General features: G+C 46.1%; 1 protein-coding gene across 1 annotated transcript in view; it reads left to right on the top strand.

Moving 5' to 3' along the window:
- The window catches only part of NPHP4 (nephrocystin 4), a 969,441-nt gene that overhangs the window by 545,224 nt on the left and 404,323 nt on the right, over window positions 1–19,894 (top strand). The window contains exon 13 of the mRNA XM_085608868.1: window positions 17,956–18,084. Within this exon, the coding sequence (XP_085464994.1) occupies window positions 17,956–18,084 (129 nt within the window). The remainder of the gene's footprint in view (window positions 1–17,955; window positions 18,085–19,894) is intronic.

Raw genomic sequence — 19,894 nt, 5'->3', positions numbered from 1 at the left:
TTATTTAATGAATCCTTTGCTGATACTTTTCAGGGTACACGGCCTGTGGGTAGGCGACATTGATTGGGTCCTGGTGTCCCTCGCTTCCTGACACAGCATATTACACTAGAGAGCCTGTTTGTTCAAGCTTCAACAACTAAGGTCAGTCCAAATATCTTTCTGACCAGTCCCCCTGGTACGGAATCAAAAAGACTTTACACTTTTGAAAAACAAAACTTTTCTGCAGCTGGTCTAGCTCTTAGACCTATCACTGCAGTTTGCCTCTTGAGTAGATACACTCATGCATTATGGGATATGGCCAAGGACATTTTTCTGCTGGTAGACACCGTTTAAAAAAGAAAGGGCAGCAATCCTCAAATTATTCCTTCCCGGCTGGAGCTGCTGCCAAACTGCTTTGGTTTGCCCTCCCAGGTTCATGCCCAGCATTTTGGAGACAGAATACAGTATTTTAATTTAGTTATGGATAAGGGACTGGATAGGACCTCAAAAGTAAAGTATATAAATCCACCAATATCGTTTTCCAGGCTAAAAAGCATGATGAAGGAGTTTAATTTGATTGATATGTGACGTATTAAGTGGAGGGACGTTAGGGAGTTTACTTTTTATAGTAAAAAGTACACACATCATTCTCGTATTGATTATTTTTTATTAGATCAAGAGTTGTCTGGAGATGTAATTGAGATAGCACATACTCCCGCGATAATGTCGGATCACTCAGCTGTTTCCCTGGCGCAGACAATACAGCAAAAGGAGAGGCAGAGAAGATGAACAGTAGATGAGGGGGTAGAGATTTAAGAGAAAAATCAGAGATATATTTTCATGTAAATATTGGATCGGCTGGATATCAAATAGTCTGGGATGCCTATAATGCCTACTTCGGGGGGGGGGGGGTTTAAGATCTATAACGGTAGGAAAAAGAAGGGTGGAGAAACGAGAGGATGAGCATAAACTTGAAGAGATCAAGGTAAAAGAAAGGGAATTACGGAGGGCCTCAATGGATGATACAGATAAAGTCCATGTCCTGAGCAAAGAGTTAAAGGGGTTACAGGCAGTATTTCAAGGGCATATCGATAAGAAAGTATCCGATAAATGGAAAACCAGTAAGCTCCGGCATTTTGCCTACGGAGAAAAATGTAGCTCCCTACTAGCTTGGAATGCCAAGGTGGACAGAGCTAGAAATACTATTCGAGAGCTAACTAGTAGAAGCTCAGGCGAAATATTGCATACCAATGACGATATCTGTGGAGAGGCCTGTAGTTTTATGAGAGACTTATATAGGGAGGATATCCAACCTGACTTAGAGGCTATCACCGAGTGGTTCAGATTAACGGCTCTCCCTCAGTTTACTAATGAGCAACAGAAAGCCTTGGAAGGAGAGATTACCGATGGTGAGATCAGAGCTCAATGTAAGAGAATGGTAAAGGGGAAAGCCACAGGGCCAGATGGCCTTCCAGTGGAAGTTTTTCTATGTATTATTGATACAATAATTCCAGTTCTAAAAGTTTTGTTTAACGTAATCTATATTAGTGGGGAAAATGCTCCTGCATCATGGTCAGAGGCTGTAGTAACTTTGATTTTAAAGCCAAATAAAGACCCAAGGAGTGTTGACTCATACAGACCGATTTCTTTACTAAATTCGGACTACAAGATCTTTTCCGGTGTCATAGCAGCTCGGGTAGCCAAGGTAATAAAACAGGTTATCCATCATAATCAAAGAGGCTTTTTCCCTGGAAGACAACTCAATGAATTAACCTTTCAGTTGGTAGGGGTAGTAGATTGTGAAGGGGCGTCAATGAGGGACACTACACGAGTTCTGGGTATACGGGGTTTTATTGTTACAAGTCTTCTTTTAGTCCGGCTAGTTAGCCTTTCTCTCGCGAAGGTAGCGGGATCCGTGGTGAATTTAGGCTTCTAACGAACTCCCGGATGGTCTGCTCCCCTCCTTCTTCGTCCTTTCTGCGGTCCCGAGCTTGGCTCTCCGTTGGGCCCCAGGGAAGAGAGAGATAAGGGACTATATTAGATATGTAGTCGATAAACGCGTATTCCTAACACCAGGGACCGGGAGTGAGGTAGCACCATACGTGTATACAACCGAATACGGAGTGACTGACACTGTGAGGGATTTACACAAACTAAGAAGGTAAAGGGACTTGAGGAGGCGACCGGTTAACGCGGGTTCTCCCGCCTTCCCATCCAACCCGCTACCCGGTCCGGTCCCGTACCTGTCCAAGCCACGCTCCTCCCCTGGGAACGTGGCCGGGCGCTTCGCGAAGTCCGTAGCCGCTGGGTCTCTCGATTCTCCGACCTCCGGTTTCCGCCTGCTCACAATCGTTCGTCTCGGTCCCACCGTCTCCTTCGTCTCCGTCTCCTTCGTCTCCGTCCTTCCTCCAGGGATCGCCGTCCGTCCACTTCCTGGTTCTGCCTCCATTTGAACCTCCCGGCTGAGTGACGTCCTCCTGTAGGGACGGGGCTTGCGTTCCTGGATCTTCCCAGTTAAAGGGCCCGGCACCAGCCCACAGAGGCAGTTCTTCTTAGTCTGCTGCCCACTCGTTCTGTGGAGAGGGGAGAACGTTAGGGACCCCTGGTACCGGTGCCCACCAGTCTGCGCCATCTTTAGTCCCCTGAGCTGACTGAAGCGTCCCGTCACATAGATATAGCTGAGACACAGAATGTGCCTCTTACCATAGTAGCGGTCGACGCAGCCAAAACTTTTGACCAGGTGCATTGGCCATATTTATGGGAGTCCTTACGTAGTTTTGGATTTCCACAGAATAGGGTTATGGCGGTGCAAAAACTGTATCCTGGTCCAAAGGCTAGGGTTTTGGTAAAGGTGGAACTGTCTGACTGGTTCGATATCTTTAGGGGGACAAGGCAGGGTTGTCCCCTGTCCCCTCTTCTTTTTATCCTGCATATAGAGCCTTTAGCAGATTTGATTAGAGTAGGCACTACTATCCTTCCTTTCAGATCAAATGATTTTGAGGTCAAATTAGCTTTCTATGCGGATGATTTAATGTTGTATACAAGAAATCCGCAGTATGCGATTCCGAACTTAATGAGGAAGGCAGAGCTATTTGGTCAGGTTTCTGGGTATAAAGTAAATATAGATATAACCGAGATCATGGAGTGAAATCATGGGGTAAAAACCCAAATACGATACCTAGGGATTTTAATTACACAGAGGATTGAGGATATCACAAAAATTAATTGGAGGAAAACTAGTCAGGAAGTGGCAGGGCTGTTGTTAACATGGGCAAACCTCCCCCTAAATATATACGGTCGGATGAATTTGATAAAAATGATTATTCTCCCAAAGATCACATTTCTTTTTAATTCTATCCCGTTACTCTTTTAGAAAGAAGACATAGCCAAACTCCAGGGTAAAATAGATAGCTTTATTTGGGCATCAAAAGGTCCCAGAATTTCCTGCAAGAAGTTGAGGAGAAGATTGTAGGTGGGTGAATTGGCGCTCCCAGATCTGTTTGTATATAGTTATGCCTTTCATTTTAAAAATGTGCGTATGCTGGCAAATAAGATAGATAAGTCATCTATCGGCTCACTTTTTTTGGCTATGCTGGAGGATATCCCGCATGGTCAACGACATTTTTTTTTTAAATTTGGAGATTCTAAGTTTTTTAGGAAAGTAAGATTAAAGGTTTTGAAGGCTGCCCTGATTACGTGGATGTATGTGAGGAAAGTTTTAAAAGTTCCATACTTCTTGAGCTATGCCCCAATATGGGCTTCTCCCCTGAATGTCTGAGAGACCAGCTCAGCCAGCCTTTGAAATCAGGGGGTATCTACTATTGGGCTAATCTTAAGCGGGGTTTAAACATGATGAGTTGGGAAGAAATGAATAATTTGTGTAAGGGGCAGTTAACTAGATTTAAATATTATCAACTATCAATCAATCAATTAACACTTTATTCGGATACAAAATTTGTAACCATAAAAGTATACAAGAATTAAAAACAAAGTTTTGAGATTAAAAATATTCAAGTAAATCATGAAAAAGTTAATATGCATTGATTGTAAATACAACAGGTATATAACATAATTACTTTTAATTCATTACAATCTGGCGAATTAAGAAAGGTCATAGTTTTCACGATATTTAACGCAAGCTTTTAGAAAACTGGATATTAAAAAGATGCTATGCTCAGTGTCCAAACGTTGTAATGCAAGAAGGGCCGGACGACACTGGCGTAAGCCTATGACTTTTAGTAAAGGTAAAATCCACTTATGACGTGGAAAATCATAATAACTACAAAATAGGACTACATGCAATAATGATTGTTCAGATTGGCCATCACAGGGACACGGAATTAATTTTCTGGACCAATCTTTTGTCTTCGGGAAGGTAATCAACCGATAGAAAGTGTTAAACCGGAATCGTGTTAAGATATTTTTCATAATGGGTGGCACTGGTTAGTAAATATGGCTGAATTCCTAATGAGACTTGTACAGCGGCAAGATGGAGATTTGTGGGCTTTGAGATCTCTGATGTTAGGCGCAGCTCACGTAGATGAGATAAGCACGCAGTTTTCAAATTTTTGCGTGAAATGTCCGCTGAAGACTCAGGAAGTATGAAAAGAGATTCCAGGTTTACATCTTTCAGAAATTTATAAACATACAGCAGCCACGAGATATTTTTCCAACCTTCTAAGGTGAGACAGTCAGAGATGAGCTGCCGAGTCAGATTGCATTCTGGAGTAACCCAAAGACGATGCCATAAAAGAATAGGTTGGATTGCAATAAGATCTGAAATGTAATCTTCCCCCAACTCCATGTGGCAACCGTAAATTGGTGAACTTTTGGGGGCGGCCAAAAGGTACCGCAAGAAAGCATTTTCTATTTTTTGGATAGATTCCGTGTCGATGTAACCCCAGACCCCTGCCCCATACATTGCCACTGGACGGCACTTGGCCCCATAAATCTGAATCAACTCCCGGGAAGGGCGCTGGCCTAGTTTTTGTGCGAATGTGACCAAAGCTGTTGTAGTCCTGAGGAGCCCCAACTTTCTGGCCTGGAGGGTGGGACCCCAACTAGAGGTATTGTCTATCAGAATACCTAAGTAGGGGTATGCAGTAACAGTCTCCAGGGTTGTATTGTTTATCTGGATACAGCCGGAATGTCTAAGGCGTTTCCCCATGTGCATGGCAAACGTTTTCTTTATGTTTACTTTTAAGTCGAGGGCTGCCATGAAGTCACAATATCTATCGAGGAGAAGTTGGAGTTGGCGTGGGGTCCTGGCCATGATCACCGCGTCATCCGCGTAAAGCAACGCGGGTATCGAACGGTGACCAATCGCTGGTAGGTCCTGGCTTCCTGCCAACATCGCAGCTTCTAAACCGTTTGTATATAGATTAAAAAGAAAGGGGGCCAAAACGCATCCCTGTCTGACACCCTTAAGTACTGGAAATGATGCTGTGACTTCCCCCCCCAGACCGTACCGTACTTTAGCTGAGGCCCCTGAATAGAGATTCCGAATAAAATTCACCAGAAGAGGATCTATCCCCATAGCCAAAAGGAGTTTCCATAACTTACTATGGGAAACGCAATCGAATGCCGCCGATAAGTCGACGTATGCTAAATGCAACCTCCCCTTTTTAGCCCCAACGTATTTACCTATCAGTAGGGAAAGGTTTAGTGCCTGCTCCACTGTCCCAAGTCCCTCTCGAAAGCCGTACTGTAGGTCGGAAACCACTTGATTGCTTTCAGCCCAATCCTGGAGTCTTTTAAGAAGCAGCCGACCCATCACCTTGCCGGTAGAATCCAAGAGGGAAATGGGTCGGTAACAGGCAGGACTATTACGGTCGCCCTTCTTAAAGATAGGAAGAAGAATAGAAGTTATCCAGGACTCTGGTGGGCCGATTTTAGTGGCTGCTTCGAAGACCCTGGTGAGAATTGGGGACCATAGTTCTAAGTTGTTTTTGAATAGGTCCACAGGGACCCCATCAGGACCTGGGGCTTTGCCACATTTAGAGGCCTGCAACGCCATAAGTACCTCATCGTGGCCAAAATGAAGGTTAGAATTAGGGGTGGGAGGAGACCTACTGTAGTTTTGGGTAAGCCGTATCCCTGCACTATCTGGGGGGGGCTCTGGCATAGAATCATCCGAGAGACCAAAGATCCTTGAGAAATGGTCAACCCATGCTGCCTCACCCACTGCTACCTCGATCCTTGGGGTCTCTTGTTGATCAGTCAAAAAGGGAGTTCTAACTATTTTCCAGAAAGTGGCCAGGATATCCCGCATGGTCAACGACATTTTTTTTTAAAATTTGGAGATTCTAAGTTTTTTAGGAAAGTAAGATTAAAGGTTTTGAAGGCTGCCCTGATTACGTGGATGTATGTGAGGAAAGTTTTAAAAGTTCCATACTTCTTGAGCTATGCCCCAATATGGGCTTCTCCCCTGAATGTCTGAGAGACCAGCTCAGCCAGCCTTTGAAATCAGGGGGTATCTACTATTGGGCTAATCTTAAGCAGGGTTTAAACATGATGAGTTGGGAAGAAATGAATAATTTGTGTAAGGGGCAGTTAACTAGATTTAAATATTATCAACTAAGTTTCTGGTGGGCCACACAAGATTGGGTGGAGGATGAGGAAACAAAATTTAGCCAGGTGACGAGAACTGACCAGTGGAAAAAAGAGTTGTCATTTTGGTACTGGGCCTTTTTGGAAACAGACAAGGAACTAGAGACTGAAATTATAAAGCTTTGGGGTCAGGAGTTTGGAGAAGAGGACTTGACGCAATGTGGCGCGACTCCTATGACACTCTACGAATAGCAGTTAAACCAGCATCACTCAAAAGAAATCACCTATGTTCGAGGCATATGAGCTGCAGATTACACACTTTTGCATAGATCGCCATCTGGTGTTGGGCCCGGATGTTTGCAGTTTGCTTTTCCTCTTGGAAAGTCTTTGGAAGTCACGAGGTTGGTGACTCCTCCTTTGGTTCGTATTGCGCATGGGCTTCGGCTCCATCCTCAGATTGTTTTTTTCCGCCATCGGGCTCGGATGTAATACTTCGCGCTCCGGTTCCGAACTTTTCCAGTTCAACGATCGACGCAAAATCCTCGTTCATCGAGATTCTTCAGATAACAAATCATCTTAATCACCTTCTCTTCGACACTTCTTAGATTCCAGTCGTCGACGGCGGCCTTCGGGCCTATCCCGGCTCCGGTCTCGGCTGATGGAAAGAACTCCCTTCAAGAAGTGCCCTCGATGTGGGTCCAAATTCCCCCACACCGATCTTCATGAGGTGTGCAACCTCTGCCTCTCCCCTGAACACGAGGCTCGAGACTGTCCCGCCTGCAAGTCTTTTTGATTGAAAAAGACTATTCGAGATCGAAGGGTCAGACGCAACATGGCGCACTCCTCGACCTCCGCTCCAGTCGACATCTTCGGGGACGACGTCGAAGCTCCGGGACAGCAGCACACCGAAGAAGACGACGACAACCTCGTCAGTGCTTTCGAAGCCGACGACTCAGATGTGGAGGACATCACCCCGGCGCAGAGGGTCGTGAGTACTATACCCCCTCCCACACCCGCGCCGACACCCAAAAAGGCTTAGGTCACGCCTTCGCGCCTAGGCAAGACCAAGGACACTGCTTCTAACACCCCACCTTCGGGCCCGGTAAAGAAGCCTAATAAGCCTTCCGGCAGCTCGGGCTCGAGCCAGCCTACCAGCGGTGCCGAAAAACACCCTTAGGTACCGAAGAAAAAATCGGCCTCCACACCGAGCTCAGCACCAAAGCCCTCGGTGTCGAAACCCAGCCTCTCGGTGCCGACCAAACATCATAAGGCCCTCGGAGCCGACACTCCCGTGCCGAAGCCACTCTCCGCACCGAACAAAAAATCGGAGGTTCCAAAAAAGCACGGCACAGACAAGCCTAAAAAGCCGTCGGCCCTGAAAACCTCGGCGCAGACCGAACAACCAGTTGTTGCAAGAACTATTCACACCGGATCCTCTGCAAAAGACACTTACCAAGGATCCAAAAACTGGACATTTGACACTGTCTTCAAAAAAGAGACATTTGGACAAACCAGCTCCACCTCCACCTCCAAAGAGGAAGGACTGTGCTACCTCCCCTTTCAGAGTGCCTTCCCCACCTCCTCCACCTCCTCCACCCTCTCCACCTCCACCTTCTCCACTCCTGCCTCATCGCTCTCCGACACCGTCTCCAGACCATGATAATCAAGGGGACCCTTACTACGATCCAGCAGATGTGCCACAAGACCCCACCCCTACTGGATCCCCAGACCCATGGGATGATTATAACAATCCAGACATCCCAGATGTCCCACAGGATGACCTTTATCCATCCAGGCCATCCCCACCAGAAGACTCGTTCGGTTTTCACCACCTACTACAGAGGGCAGCACATTATCACGGGGTAGAGATACATACTGACCCAGTAGAGGAAGATTTCCTCCTAAACACCTTCGATACTGCATATAGGTCTACTGCTATACTACCTATGCTAAAAGGGGTAATCAAACATGCACCAGAGGTTTTTAAAGACCCAGTCAGGGCTAGGGTCCTAAACCCACGTATAGAGAAAAAATATAAAGCCGCCCCCACAGATCCCGCCTACATTAAAGGCCCTGCACCACTGGATTCCTTAGTGGTATCTACAGCTAGGAAGAGATCAAATTCTCAGGCGTCAGGCGAAGCACCACCACCTGACAAAGAGTCCAAGTTCCTACACGCGTCAGGGAAGCGCACTGCGTCACAAGCTGCCAATATATGGCATATCGCCAACACTCAAGCGCTATTGGCCAGATACGATAGAGCGCATTATGATGAGCTAGAAACCATCATGCACCATCTCCCTGAAAAATACAAAAATAGGGCTAATGAATTGATTCAAGAGGGAAAAACCATAACTAATACCTCTATACGCTGTGCCCTAGATGCGGCAGACGCAGCCTCCAGGGCCATAAACACCAGTGTCCTCCTCCGTCGCCACGCCTGGCTAAGAGTTTCAGGTTTTAAACCTGAGATACAAGCCTTCATATTAAACCACCCATTTGATCAACAACATTTATTTGGTCCAAAGGTTGATGAGGCCCTCGAGAAGATGAATAAAGACACTCATACGGCGCAATCCATGGCAGCCCTACAGTCACACACTCCTAGGCGCTCCTTTCGCCGCTCTTCCTTTCGGGGCACGGGTAGAGGCTACTCCTCAGATAGCGCATCCACGTCCTACAAATCCCCTCCTCAGTCCACCTTCACAAGGGGTTATCAAAAAGGCGGCTACATAGGCAATAATAATAAAGGCAGAGGCAAAACAAATACCGCCCGCTCTGCCACGCCGCCTACCCAATGACTTTCCCCTGCTTCCTCCAGACCATCCCACTCCGGTCGGGGGCAGACTACAAAATTTCCTTCACGTCTGGAGCAATCACCTCAGACAGATGGGTGACCCAAATTGTTCATTCAGGGTACTGCCTAGAATTAACATCTACTCCCCCAAACATTCCACCCAGGCAACGCCCAATGTCACAAGAACATGCCACGTTATTAAAACAGTAAGTAATCTCCCTCCTGCAAAAACAAGCTATAGAGCAAGTCCCCATCAATCAGCAAAAGCCATAGCCTATCCCAATCCTGCCAGGATTGCAAACATACAGGCTCTGCGTCAAAAATTCATACTTCAACACTCTCTCCCAGCAAGAGCTTTTATGCAACTAATAGGGATGATGGCCTCTTGCATTTTCATAGTGCCTCATGCAAGACTCCAGATGCGTCCACTCCAAGAGTGCTTAGCGCGCCAGTGGAACCAGGCCCAGGGACAACTGGCAGATCTGGTGTTGGTGGACGGTCGCACCCATCGCTCTCTGCAGTGGTGGAACACCACAAACCTTTCCAAAGGTCGACCGTTCCTGGACCCGGTTCCACAAATAATCCTAACAACAGACGCATCGCTCTCCGGCTGGGGAGCTCATCTGTTACATCTCACAGTGCAGGGCACATGGACGCCGCAACAGAAGTTACTCCACATCAACCATTTGGAGTTACTGGCAATCTTTCTAGCCCTAAAATCCTTCCAGACGCAGATTTCAGGCAAGGCAGTCCTCATTCGCACAGACAACATGACTGCCATGTACTACATTCAAAAACAGGGGGGCACACACTCTCCACAGCTCTCTCAACTAGCACAGAGCATATGGAGATGGGCAATTCCGCAAAAAATCTTTCTCCTGACCCAACACATCCCAGGAGTCCAAAACACCATGGCAGATCTGCTCAGCAGACAAACGCAACAGATCCACGAATGGGAACTTCACCCACAGGTTCTTCACCAGTTCTTTCAGAAGTGGGGGCATCCTCAGATAGACCTCTTCGCCACCCACGAAAACAAAAAATGCCCAAGCTTCGCCGCCAGATATCCACACCCATTGTCCAAAGGCAATGCGATATGGATGAACTGGTCAGACAAATTTGCGTACGCTTTTCCACTTCTCCCACTAATTCCATTAGTGGTGCGAAAGCTACAACAGCATTCCCTCACGCTCATCCTGGTAGCTCCAACATGGGCCAGACAACTGTGGTACACCACACTGCTGGAACTCTCGGTAGTGCCACACCAAAAGTTACACCTCTCACCATGCCTCCTCACCCAGAACCATGGAGAGATCAGGCACCCGGACCCAGCTCAGCTCAACCTTGCGATCTGGCTCCTGAGGTCCTAGAATTTGGATACCTTAACCTTCCCCCTGATTGCATGAATATTATCAGAGAAGCTAGATGCCCTACTACTAGGGCATGCTACGCTGCAAAGTGGAAAAGATTTGTTGTTTACTGCCATAACAACACAATCAACCCTCTAGATGTATCCATACAGCACATCATATGTTACTTGCTCCATCTACAAAGGTGTAACCTAGCATATACATCCATTCGGTTACACTTCGCAGCAATTGCTGCTTACTTACAGAACAGACAGCACCTATCACTTTTCAGGGTGCCTGCCATCAAAGCCTTTATGGAAGGCCTCAAAAGAGTAATTCCACCCAGAGTACCACCATCACCTGTCTGGAACTTAAATATAGTTCTCACAAGGCTAATGGGACCGCCTTTCGAACCATTGCATAAATGTGAGCTGCAATTTCTCACAAGGAAAACAGCTTTTCTAGTGGCCATCACTTCCCTTAGAAGGGTTAGTGAAATACAAGCACTCACTATACAAGAACCTTTTCTCCAGATGCATCAGAACAAGGTTGTACTCCGCACCAACCCAAAATTCCTACCCAAAGTCATTTCTCCCTTCCATCTGAACCAATCGGTAGAATTACCGTTTTTTTTCTCACAACCTCAAACTGTTGCGGAAAGGGCTTTACACACACTGGATGTTAAAAGAGCCTTACTTTACTATATCAAAAGAACACAACCTTTCAGAAAAACTAAACAGCTATTTGTCTCTTTCTCTCCACCACATAAAGGCAACCCTATTTCTAAATCAGGGATAGCTAGGTGGATTGTAAAATGCATACAGATTTGCTACCACAAAGCAAAACGAACACTATCTGTTCCCCCTAAAGCCCACTCTACAAGGAAGATAGGGGCTTCTATGGCTTTTCTAGGGAACATACCATTAGATGACATCTGCAAAGCAGCGACATGGTCAACACCGCACACTTTCACAAAACATTACTGTGTAGATGTGCAAACCAAGCAACAAGCTAGTGTGGGCCAGGCTGTACTAAAAACACTGTTCCAAACCACTGCAACGGATGCCGGTGGTCGCCGCTAGGGTTGGGTACTGCTATATAGTCTATGCAAAAGTGTGTAATCTGCAGCTCATATGCCTCGAACGGAATATGCTACTTACCAGTATGCATCTGTTCTTGGCATGTAGAGCTGCAGATCTACACACGCCCACCCACCTCCCTGGCTACCTGTATCCGTTCCAGTCTATCTTATTTAGATACAACACACATGGGTTTCTTTACTGTTATTACTACGCTCCATCTTTCCCTGCTGGCGAAAAACAATCTGAGGATCGAGCCGAAGCCCATGCGCAATACGAACCAAAGGAGGAGTCACCGACCTCGTGACTTCCAAAGACTTTCCAAGAGGAAAAACAAACTGCAAACATCCGGGCCCAACACCAGATGGCGATCTATGCAAAAGTGTGTAGATCTGCAGCTCTACATGCCAAGAACAGATGCATACTGGTAAGTAGCATATTCCTTACTACTTATAGAGTGTACTGGTCACCTGCGAAGTTAACTAAGATCACCAGTAACTCATATAACTGTCCTAGATGTTTGCTGTTAGCAGCAGATGATATCCACCTATTCATGACATGTCCAAATATATCCTCCTATTGGAATTCAGTTTGTGATTTTATTAGGGCAACAACTGGGATGCAGATTACAGTCTGTACTCGGTTAATCTTCTTTGGCTTAAGTTTGGAGGAAAATGTGCAGCCTTCACCGTGTAATGTGAAATTTTTGTTTTATGTGATTCTCTTCGCCAGACAGGAGATATGCAGGTTATGGAAATCAGGAAGTCCACCATTGTTTATTGAAGGCCTTAGAAATATAATATACACCAGTGAGTCTGATATGGCATGTGACCCTATGAGTGAGAGGAGAATTTGGGCTCCGTTGGTGAGATGGAGAGAAAAGGAAACGTGAGTCCTATGATTAAGCCAATTTTGCTGTCAGCTAATATTCTCTCCTATTGGCGGTATCACTGGGTATAGGAGATGGAAGTGGATGCAGCAGTATGCTTGTGGGTCACTACTCATGATTGTCTCATGGTCCACCGGTCAAGTTTCCCTTTGTAAGACCTAAAGGGATCAGAGTATACCCTAACAAGAATGCTGGCAGAATGAGGACAAAAAAAGGATACAGCATTGGAGTTCCATCACATCGGACAAGTGTGTCCTAAAGATTGTTGAAGTGGGCTATGCTGAGTTCTTTCTCTCCTCTCCACCCACATTCCTTCTGTACCAGAGTGCCTCTTGGAAGAACACTCTGTAAGCCTGATGCATGAAGTCAACTTTTTGTTGTACAAGGATGCCTTTAAGAGGATACTGGACTCAGAGAAGGGGGAAGAATGTTTACTTAATCGTTCCTAAGAAGGACAGAGGCCTCAGGTTTATTTTGGACCTCTGCCCTCTAAATACTTTTCTCAGTAAGGACAGTTTTAAAATGTACACTCTGGCTTAGATACTGTCAACTTTGGGTTCTGCAGAATGGGTCGGCATCAATGGACTTGCAGGAAGCATATCTCCATATACCCGTCCTGCAGTACCACAGGCATCTATGGGACCAGGTAGGCCAAGAACAAATTTAATTTACTTTGCTTTCCTTCAGCCTTAACTCTGCCCCTTCGGTGTTCTGGCGGCTGTTGCTGCCTATCTTCGTTGGTCAAAAGTACCTTTACTCCTGTACCTGGATGACTTATTGGTGAAGGCAGGCTCCCTGTAGTCAGTCATAGACCACCTCCTTACAACGGCTGGACTCGTGACATAGTTGGGCTGAAGTCCCACCTGAGCCCCAGAGGAGGAATCAATTCACCTGGGTGTTTATGGAGACAGCAGTATTCAAAACCTTTCTTTCCCTGAAGAGAGTCTGGGATAGTTTTAGTATATGATCCTAATGTTTTCAGGATCTGTCCTATGCTTTGGTGAGGATGCCTCTGAGGCTTCTTGGCCTTGTGTATTTTCCTTATCCTGAAGGCCAGGTGACTCATGTTGGACCTGCAGTAGACTCTCAGATCTTAGTTGGTTAAGCATGAGCGCTGTCTCTACAACTGAATTCTGATTCTGAATGAAATGGCAGAGGATCTTCAGTTGAGGCTGATAGATAGCAAGCTAGCTCCATGTCAGTCTTCAGAAGTTTCTGGCAATCAAACGGACTCTAAAAGCCTTCCTGCTATCCATCAGAGTGAGTCAGGTACAGGTCCTCTCAAGCAAAACCCCATCAAGTAGTACTGCAACAAACAGGGCAGAGTGTGGTCCTGAAACCTGTGGAGGATTTGCTATGTCTCTGGAGATGGTTGGGCCAGCAGAACATCTTACTTGTCGCCATCCACTTATCGAGTGTCCTACATGTCAGAGGGAATGAGCTGAACAGGTGCTGTCTGGCAGATCACAAGTGATGCAAGGAGTCGATCAATGGCCCACATCCTGGCTAGATCTATTTGCTCTAATGAGAAAGCGCATTATCAACAATTCTGCCTCCTGGAGTTTCATCCTGGGCGCTTCTTAGGAGAGGCATGCTAGCTGGTATGGAAGGACGGACTCCTGTACACCTTTCCTCTGCTACCTCTCTTGCCTCTGGCTCTGATGGTGATCAGGATAGATCCGGGTAAATGCTTCTCATCGCTGTAGACTGGTCCATGAAAGCATGGTCAACAGAGCTCCTGAGCATGTGTCCTTCAATCAGGCTTCTACTTCAGAAGGACTATTGTCCTAGCAGAAGAGCAAGCATATTCCTACATCCAGAATCTCTTCAACCTACACCTTCATGCTATGGAATTGTGTGCCAGCATTTGTATGCCTACCGAGCTGTTTGAAGTCATCCTTCTAGCCAGACATCCATCTTTGAAGTCAATCTATGCTGGAGATAAATTTGTCTTTTGATGTGGGGCTCAAAATATCAACTCCTTACCAGCCACTCTTACAGTGGGCACAGTGAAAGGTCGACGACCAAGACCACGGCACCGCCCCAACACCCCCCCCCCCCTCTGCGACACCATGCAGCAGACCCTCCTCATCTGGATCCCTCTCACCACAGAAGACAACTCAAAGACTATGAAAAGCATCCACTCCGGAGCACCTACTGACCTCTGCCCGCCACACATCTTCCACAAGGCCGCCATCGCACCCAAACAATGACGAACTATCAACTGCTCCCTCGAGACCGCCACATTCCCTGACGACTGGAAACGCAATGAAGTCAAACCCCTCCTCAAGAATCCCTCTGCAGACCCGACAGATTTCTAGAACTTCAGGCCCATCTCACTTCTCCCTTTCGCCGCCAAAGTCATAGAGAAAGTCGTCAACACCCAGCTAGCGCACTTCATAGAAACCAACAACATCCTTGACAGCTCTCAATCCAGATTCCGCAGCAACCACAGCACCGAGACTGCCCTCATAGATGCCACTGACACCATCCGCTCCCTCCTCGACCAAGGCCTCACAGCAGCCCTCACCCTCCTAGACCTCTCAGCAGCCTTCTACTCCGTCTCCCACCACACACTAGCCGCCATACTCCACGACGCTGGCATCCAGGGAACCGCCTTAGACTGGATTTGATCATTTCTCTCAGGCAGAACACAAAGAATAATACTCCCGTCCTTCCTTTCCGAACCTACAGAGATCAGATGCGGAGTACCCCAAGGATCCTCCCTCAGCCCCATGCTCTTCAACATCTACATGGCCCCCTCGCAACCATTGTCAGAAAACACGGACTCAATATAGTCTCATACGCCGACGACACCCAGCTCATCCTCTCCCTCACCAAGGAACCTGACATTACCAGGTGCAGCTTCTAAGAAGGGAAAAAAAGACGTCGCAACCTGGATGAGCAGCAGCTGCCTGAATCTGAACTCTGAGAAAACAGAAGTCCTCATCCTCTGCTCCACCCCCTCCGCATGGGACACAACACCTGGTGGCCCTCCGCCCTCAGAAACCCACCCACCCCTATAGACCATGCTCGCAACCTCGGCATCATACTCAACTCTTCACTCACCATGAACTGCCAGATCAATGCCGTATCCTACACTTGCTTCAATGCCCTCTGCATACTTGCAAGGACCTTTAAATGGATCCCCCCAATGCCAGGAAGATCGTCACCCTAGCGCTCATCACCAGCAGAATGGACTACAGAAACGCCCTCTACACCAGAATCAACAAAACTCCTCTGCAAACTCCAGACCGTCCAGAACGACATGACCACATCACCCAACACCACTGCGACTTCCACTGGATCCCCGTCGAAAAAAGAATAACCTTCAAACTGCTCACATACGCCAACAAGCCCTCCATAACACCGGACCCCAATACCTCAATGAACTAATCTCCTTCCACGCCTCCAAGAGAAATCTCCGCTCTGTCAACCTTGCCCTAGCCACGGTCCCCCACACCACATCCACAGGGCCAGAGCAGGTGGCAGATCCTTCTACATTGCGGCCAAGACCTGGAACGATCTCCCCTTCCGCATCAGACAAAGCCCAACACTGCACCAATTCAGAAAGGATCGCAAGACCTGGCTGTTCGAATGACCTAGAGAACTGATTGTTACCTCCTCCGACGCCACCCACACCCCCCAGTGCCTTGAGACCCTCACGGTGAGTAGCGCGCTTCAAAATTCCCTGATTGATTGATTGATTATGCCTCAATAGAACCTGAACTAGGTTGTGACATTTCTTATTGTGCACACCTTTTGAACCAATGCACAGCTGCTCTTTGTGAAAATTGACACCAAATTCCATCTTCCTCATTGCGATTACCTCAGCTTGTTGAGTGAGTGAACTACATCCGCTTTTGGTACAACCACCTTGAACCTCCTTCTTTCTAAATAAACTTGTATAGAGGACAAGGGCGACCTTTCTAGTGGTCATAACTCCCTCTACAGCATTTTTTACTCAGCTTCACCATTTCAAAGAGGAGGAGATGCTCCATCTCCTTTATCGTACAAAAGAGGTCGCTGCCAAGGTAGCTAGTCATCTGTACTAACATTTGATATGTACGGACCAAGGAACACCCTTCTGAGGGCCTATGGTCTCATTTCACCATGGTCAAAATTGCTACAATAACTTTTAATGGATGCCTTTTCTAGACACCCAACTAGGCTGTGATGTGTGCGTTGGTCCATACTTTAAAGAAACTCTAATGCCTTGACAGCCAGGTCTGGCTCAAAGGTCATTTTGCCCGCTCGGTTTTGCATTACTTTTTGGTCTGAGGCTACTCTGCTGACCCTCCACCAGAGGGAGGTACTTCTATGGTATTTATTGCAAAGGTGATTAATATGGATTTAGAAGTATCCATCAGAACAAGCTATTTACCTTTGGTAAGGCTCTTTTTGGTAGATATTGTACCCAACGGCAGAGTCCTCATTGCTCTTCACCTTCCCATTCAGTGGAATGGTCTCTTTCCAGCTAAAAGGTCCTAAGTTAGGAATCAGCATACTGTCTTAGATCATTTGTTCTACGATCTGTTTCTTAAGGCATGGAAGAAGAAAGATGCACCACAATGACTAAAGTGTGGAGGGGTGTCACTTATATGTGGCTTCGCTCTACCACTTCCAAGGTAGTATGGAGTCCCGGTGGGGTAGCATTGCTGGAAGAATTCCCCTGATCTAGTCTTTCCTAAAGGTGAGGAATATTCTGTTAGAGAGAGTTTCCACCAGAAAGAGCTTTACCGAAGGTAAAGTAACTAGCTCTTCAAAGTTTATTTTTAATGTGAAGGTGGTTTTGGAGTTACCTTTTTCCAGCTTTGATAAGCAGTTAATGGACCGAGTAGGCAACTGCGCTGCCAGTCCGCCATAGCTTGTGCATCGGTGTTAACAAAAAATGTCCATGTCTGCATGTCTTTATCAAAATATAGCTAAGCACTTATATTTCCAATTCTTACAGTTCTGTTAAATTTAGATGTGATAATATAAACAGGTAATATGAGAGCTTGTGGCAGACTAATTAATGTCAGTTTTTGCTATCACCTAACTTCCATGGTTGGTTTCTGCGAAAAGAAAAAAAAAAATTGTTCACACTCTTGTGTGAGATATTTGAGCAGAACATCTGTCCTGTTCTCTGTGTGATACTGCTAGCAATTAGCCCGATCGTACCGCATGCATACCTGTTACAATTTGCATTCATGTGTCTCTTATAATTAGCTCACATCGCTTACTATATTTGTTGTGCTAGTCGTCATGAACAGCAGTTATCATTCCTTTAGAACGAGCTTACAGTAGTGTAATTGTCGCTATTATTTCCAGTTGTCTAGATCTGAGTTATCTTCAACTTCCCGCTACCCAACTATTAGCCACTCCATCACAACTCCGTTACAACAGCAGCTACCAAGCCAACTTTCACCTTCACCAATGACATATCAGCTTTCACATGCAGTAAGTATTTTCACATTGGTGTTGAACTTACAGTGGCACTTGTACTCTTACTTATGAAGAAAAGTGGCTACTCTGAATGTTAGAAAAGTTAGCAGTTGAATCAATACGTTTTGAAGGTTTTGACAGTTTCCACTTAGTCCGTGAGGTAATTTTCTCAAACCCAATGTATGTATGGTCCCTTGCGCTTTTGATAGGGATTCAACCTTTTTCTTTTTTTACTTGGGATCTCTCCTAGCCATCAAGGACAATGAAAAGGGAAGGGGTTACTGAGAAATGTAAGCCTTCGATATTCCACCTCTAACTTCAGCAACACTTGTGTATCTACTTCCGACCCAACGTGTTGCACGGTCATGAAAAGGAATGCAACATTAATTGCTGTATTGCCCTATGCACCTTTTGTGTAGTTACAGTAACAACTAGCACAACTTATGTCTGTATTTTCTTTGAAAAATAAACGATCTTCAAGAAACTGGAGTCTCTTTAGAGGAGACTGTCACAGATGGGTACCTTCTACCTGTGTTTTTTCAACTATTGTTCAACTTTGCATACACGTTCACCTCAGACAGACTGGTCTTGGAAGGAAACAATGGTCAATTTTTTAAAAATTATTTTTCAGGAAGCTCTTCTCATAAGTTTTCGATTCACCTGAAAAAAACTCTTTTTTCAGTTTCAATGAATGTTAATTGGGAAGTGTGTATTTGTACATACCTATGCTTGCCTTATAGCTTTACGTGAAATGCACTGTATTTGTGCTCAACTCACTATATTACACAAGTGCAGGTACAAGCCATGACTCAAACATGGGGTGGAGTTGACTTTAACTTACAGCCCCATTTAATAGAAAACGCAAAAGGTGATGGGAGGAATGCTTGCAGTTTGTCTCACCAGTGGCAGTTGCCTAGGATAGTATTCCAGCCCATCGTTCTTTTGCCCACCATATCACCTTTGTTTGGAACCAGCCATATACATATCATTTTTCGGCCTGCTCTAATAGGAATAGTCCAGCCCTAACTGCCAGGCTCTTCCTGAACCTTAACTCAAGCAACCCAAGATTGCTTTGCCCTAATTGGGGCTCAACAGTTGGGTGTAGCTTGGTTCCTGTGGCACAATGAACACAGGGCCCAAATCTCGCCATAACCTTGCCACTTAGAATAGTACATCAGACACACTAATGTGGAGGGAGGAATACTTGGAATTTGTCTAACCACTGTCAATTGATCAGTGTAGCATTCCAACCCATATGCAGTGAGTCTTGACCCTGCTCCACTGGGAGCAGTCCAGCACAACTGCCAGGCCACGTCCTACTTGGACAAGAACGCAAGTAACCCAATGTTCTCCATACCAATGGTTATGTTTCTTTTGTGACTGCTATAGCCATGAGTAGACTGTAATACTGACACTTGGTAGCAGCTAATTGATAAGTCAAGTTGTGAAGTGTAGTTCCTTTTACCCACATGACAGGTTGCCTCAGAAGCCTCCTTGGTAAATATGTGCAGCTTGTCTTGTCAATTATTTCACCCATGTGAAATGGATGTATGTTTGGCTGAGGGACCTCATGTATAGCTGTGACCCTAAGCTGTGGCTTGCTATTGATACAGCTGGTTTTGTGGTAGCGCTTGACCCATTACCCCCTGCAGGTGCATGTACAGCTCCTTTCTTTACTCCCTCCCTGTCCATGCCTCTGTAGCCAGTTTGGTGTGTCTCATGTTTGAAATAATAATTTGGTGGAATGGAGGTCGAGGTGCATTTTTGTGTACACCCTGTTGATTTGATTTCGTTGGAGCAGAACTGCATGTTGCCTGCTGGTTGT

The sequence above is a fragment of the Triturus cristatus genome, chromosome 1_2 (assembly GCF_964204655.1).
Source record: "Triturus cristatus chromosome 1_2, aTriCri1.1, whole genome shotgun sequence".
In the NCBI taxonomy this organism is placed as follows: Eukaryota; Metazoa; Chordata; class Amphibia; order Caudata; family Salamandridae; genus Triturus; species Triturus cristatus.
The sequence above is the reverse complement of the archived record's forward strand: the minus strand, read 5'-3'. Positions and strand labels throughout refer to the sequence as shown.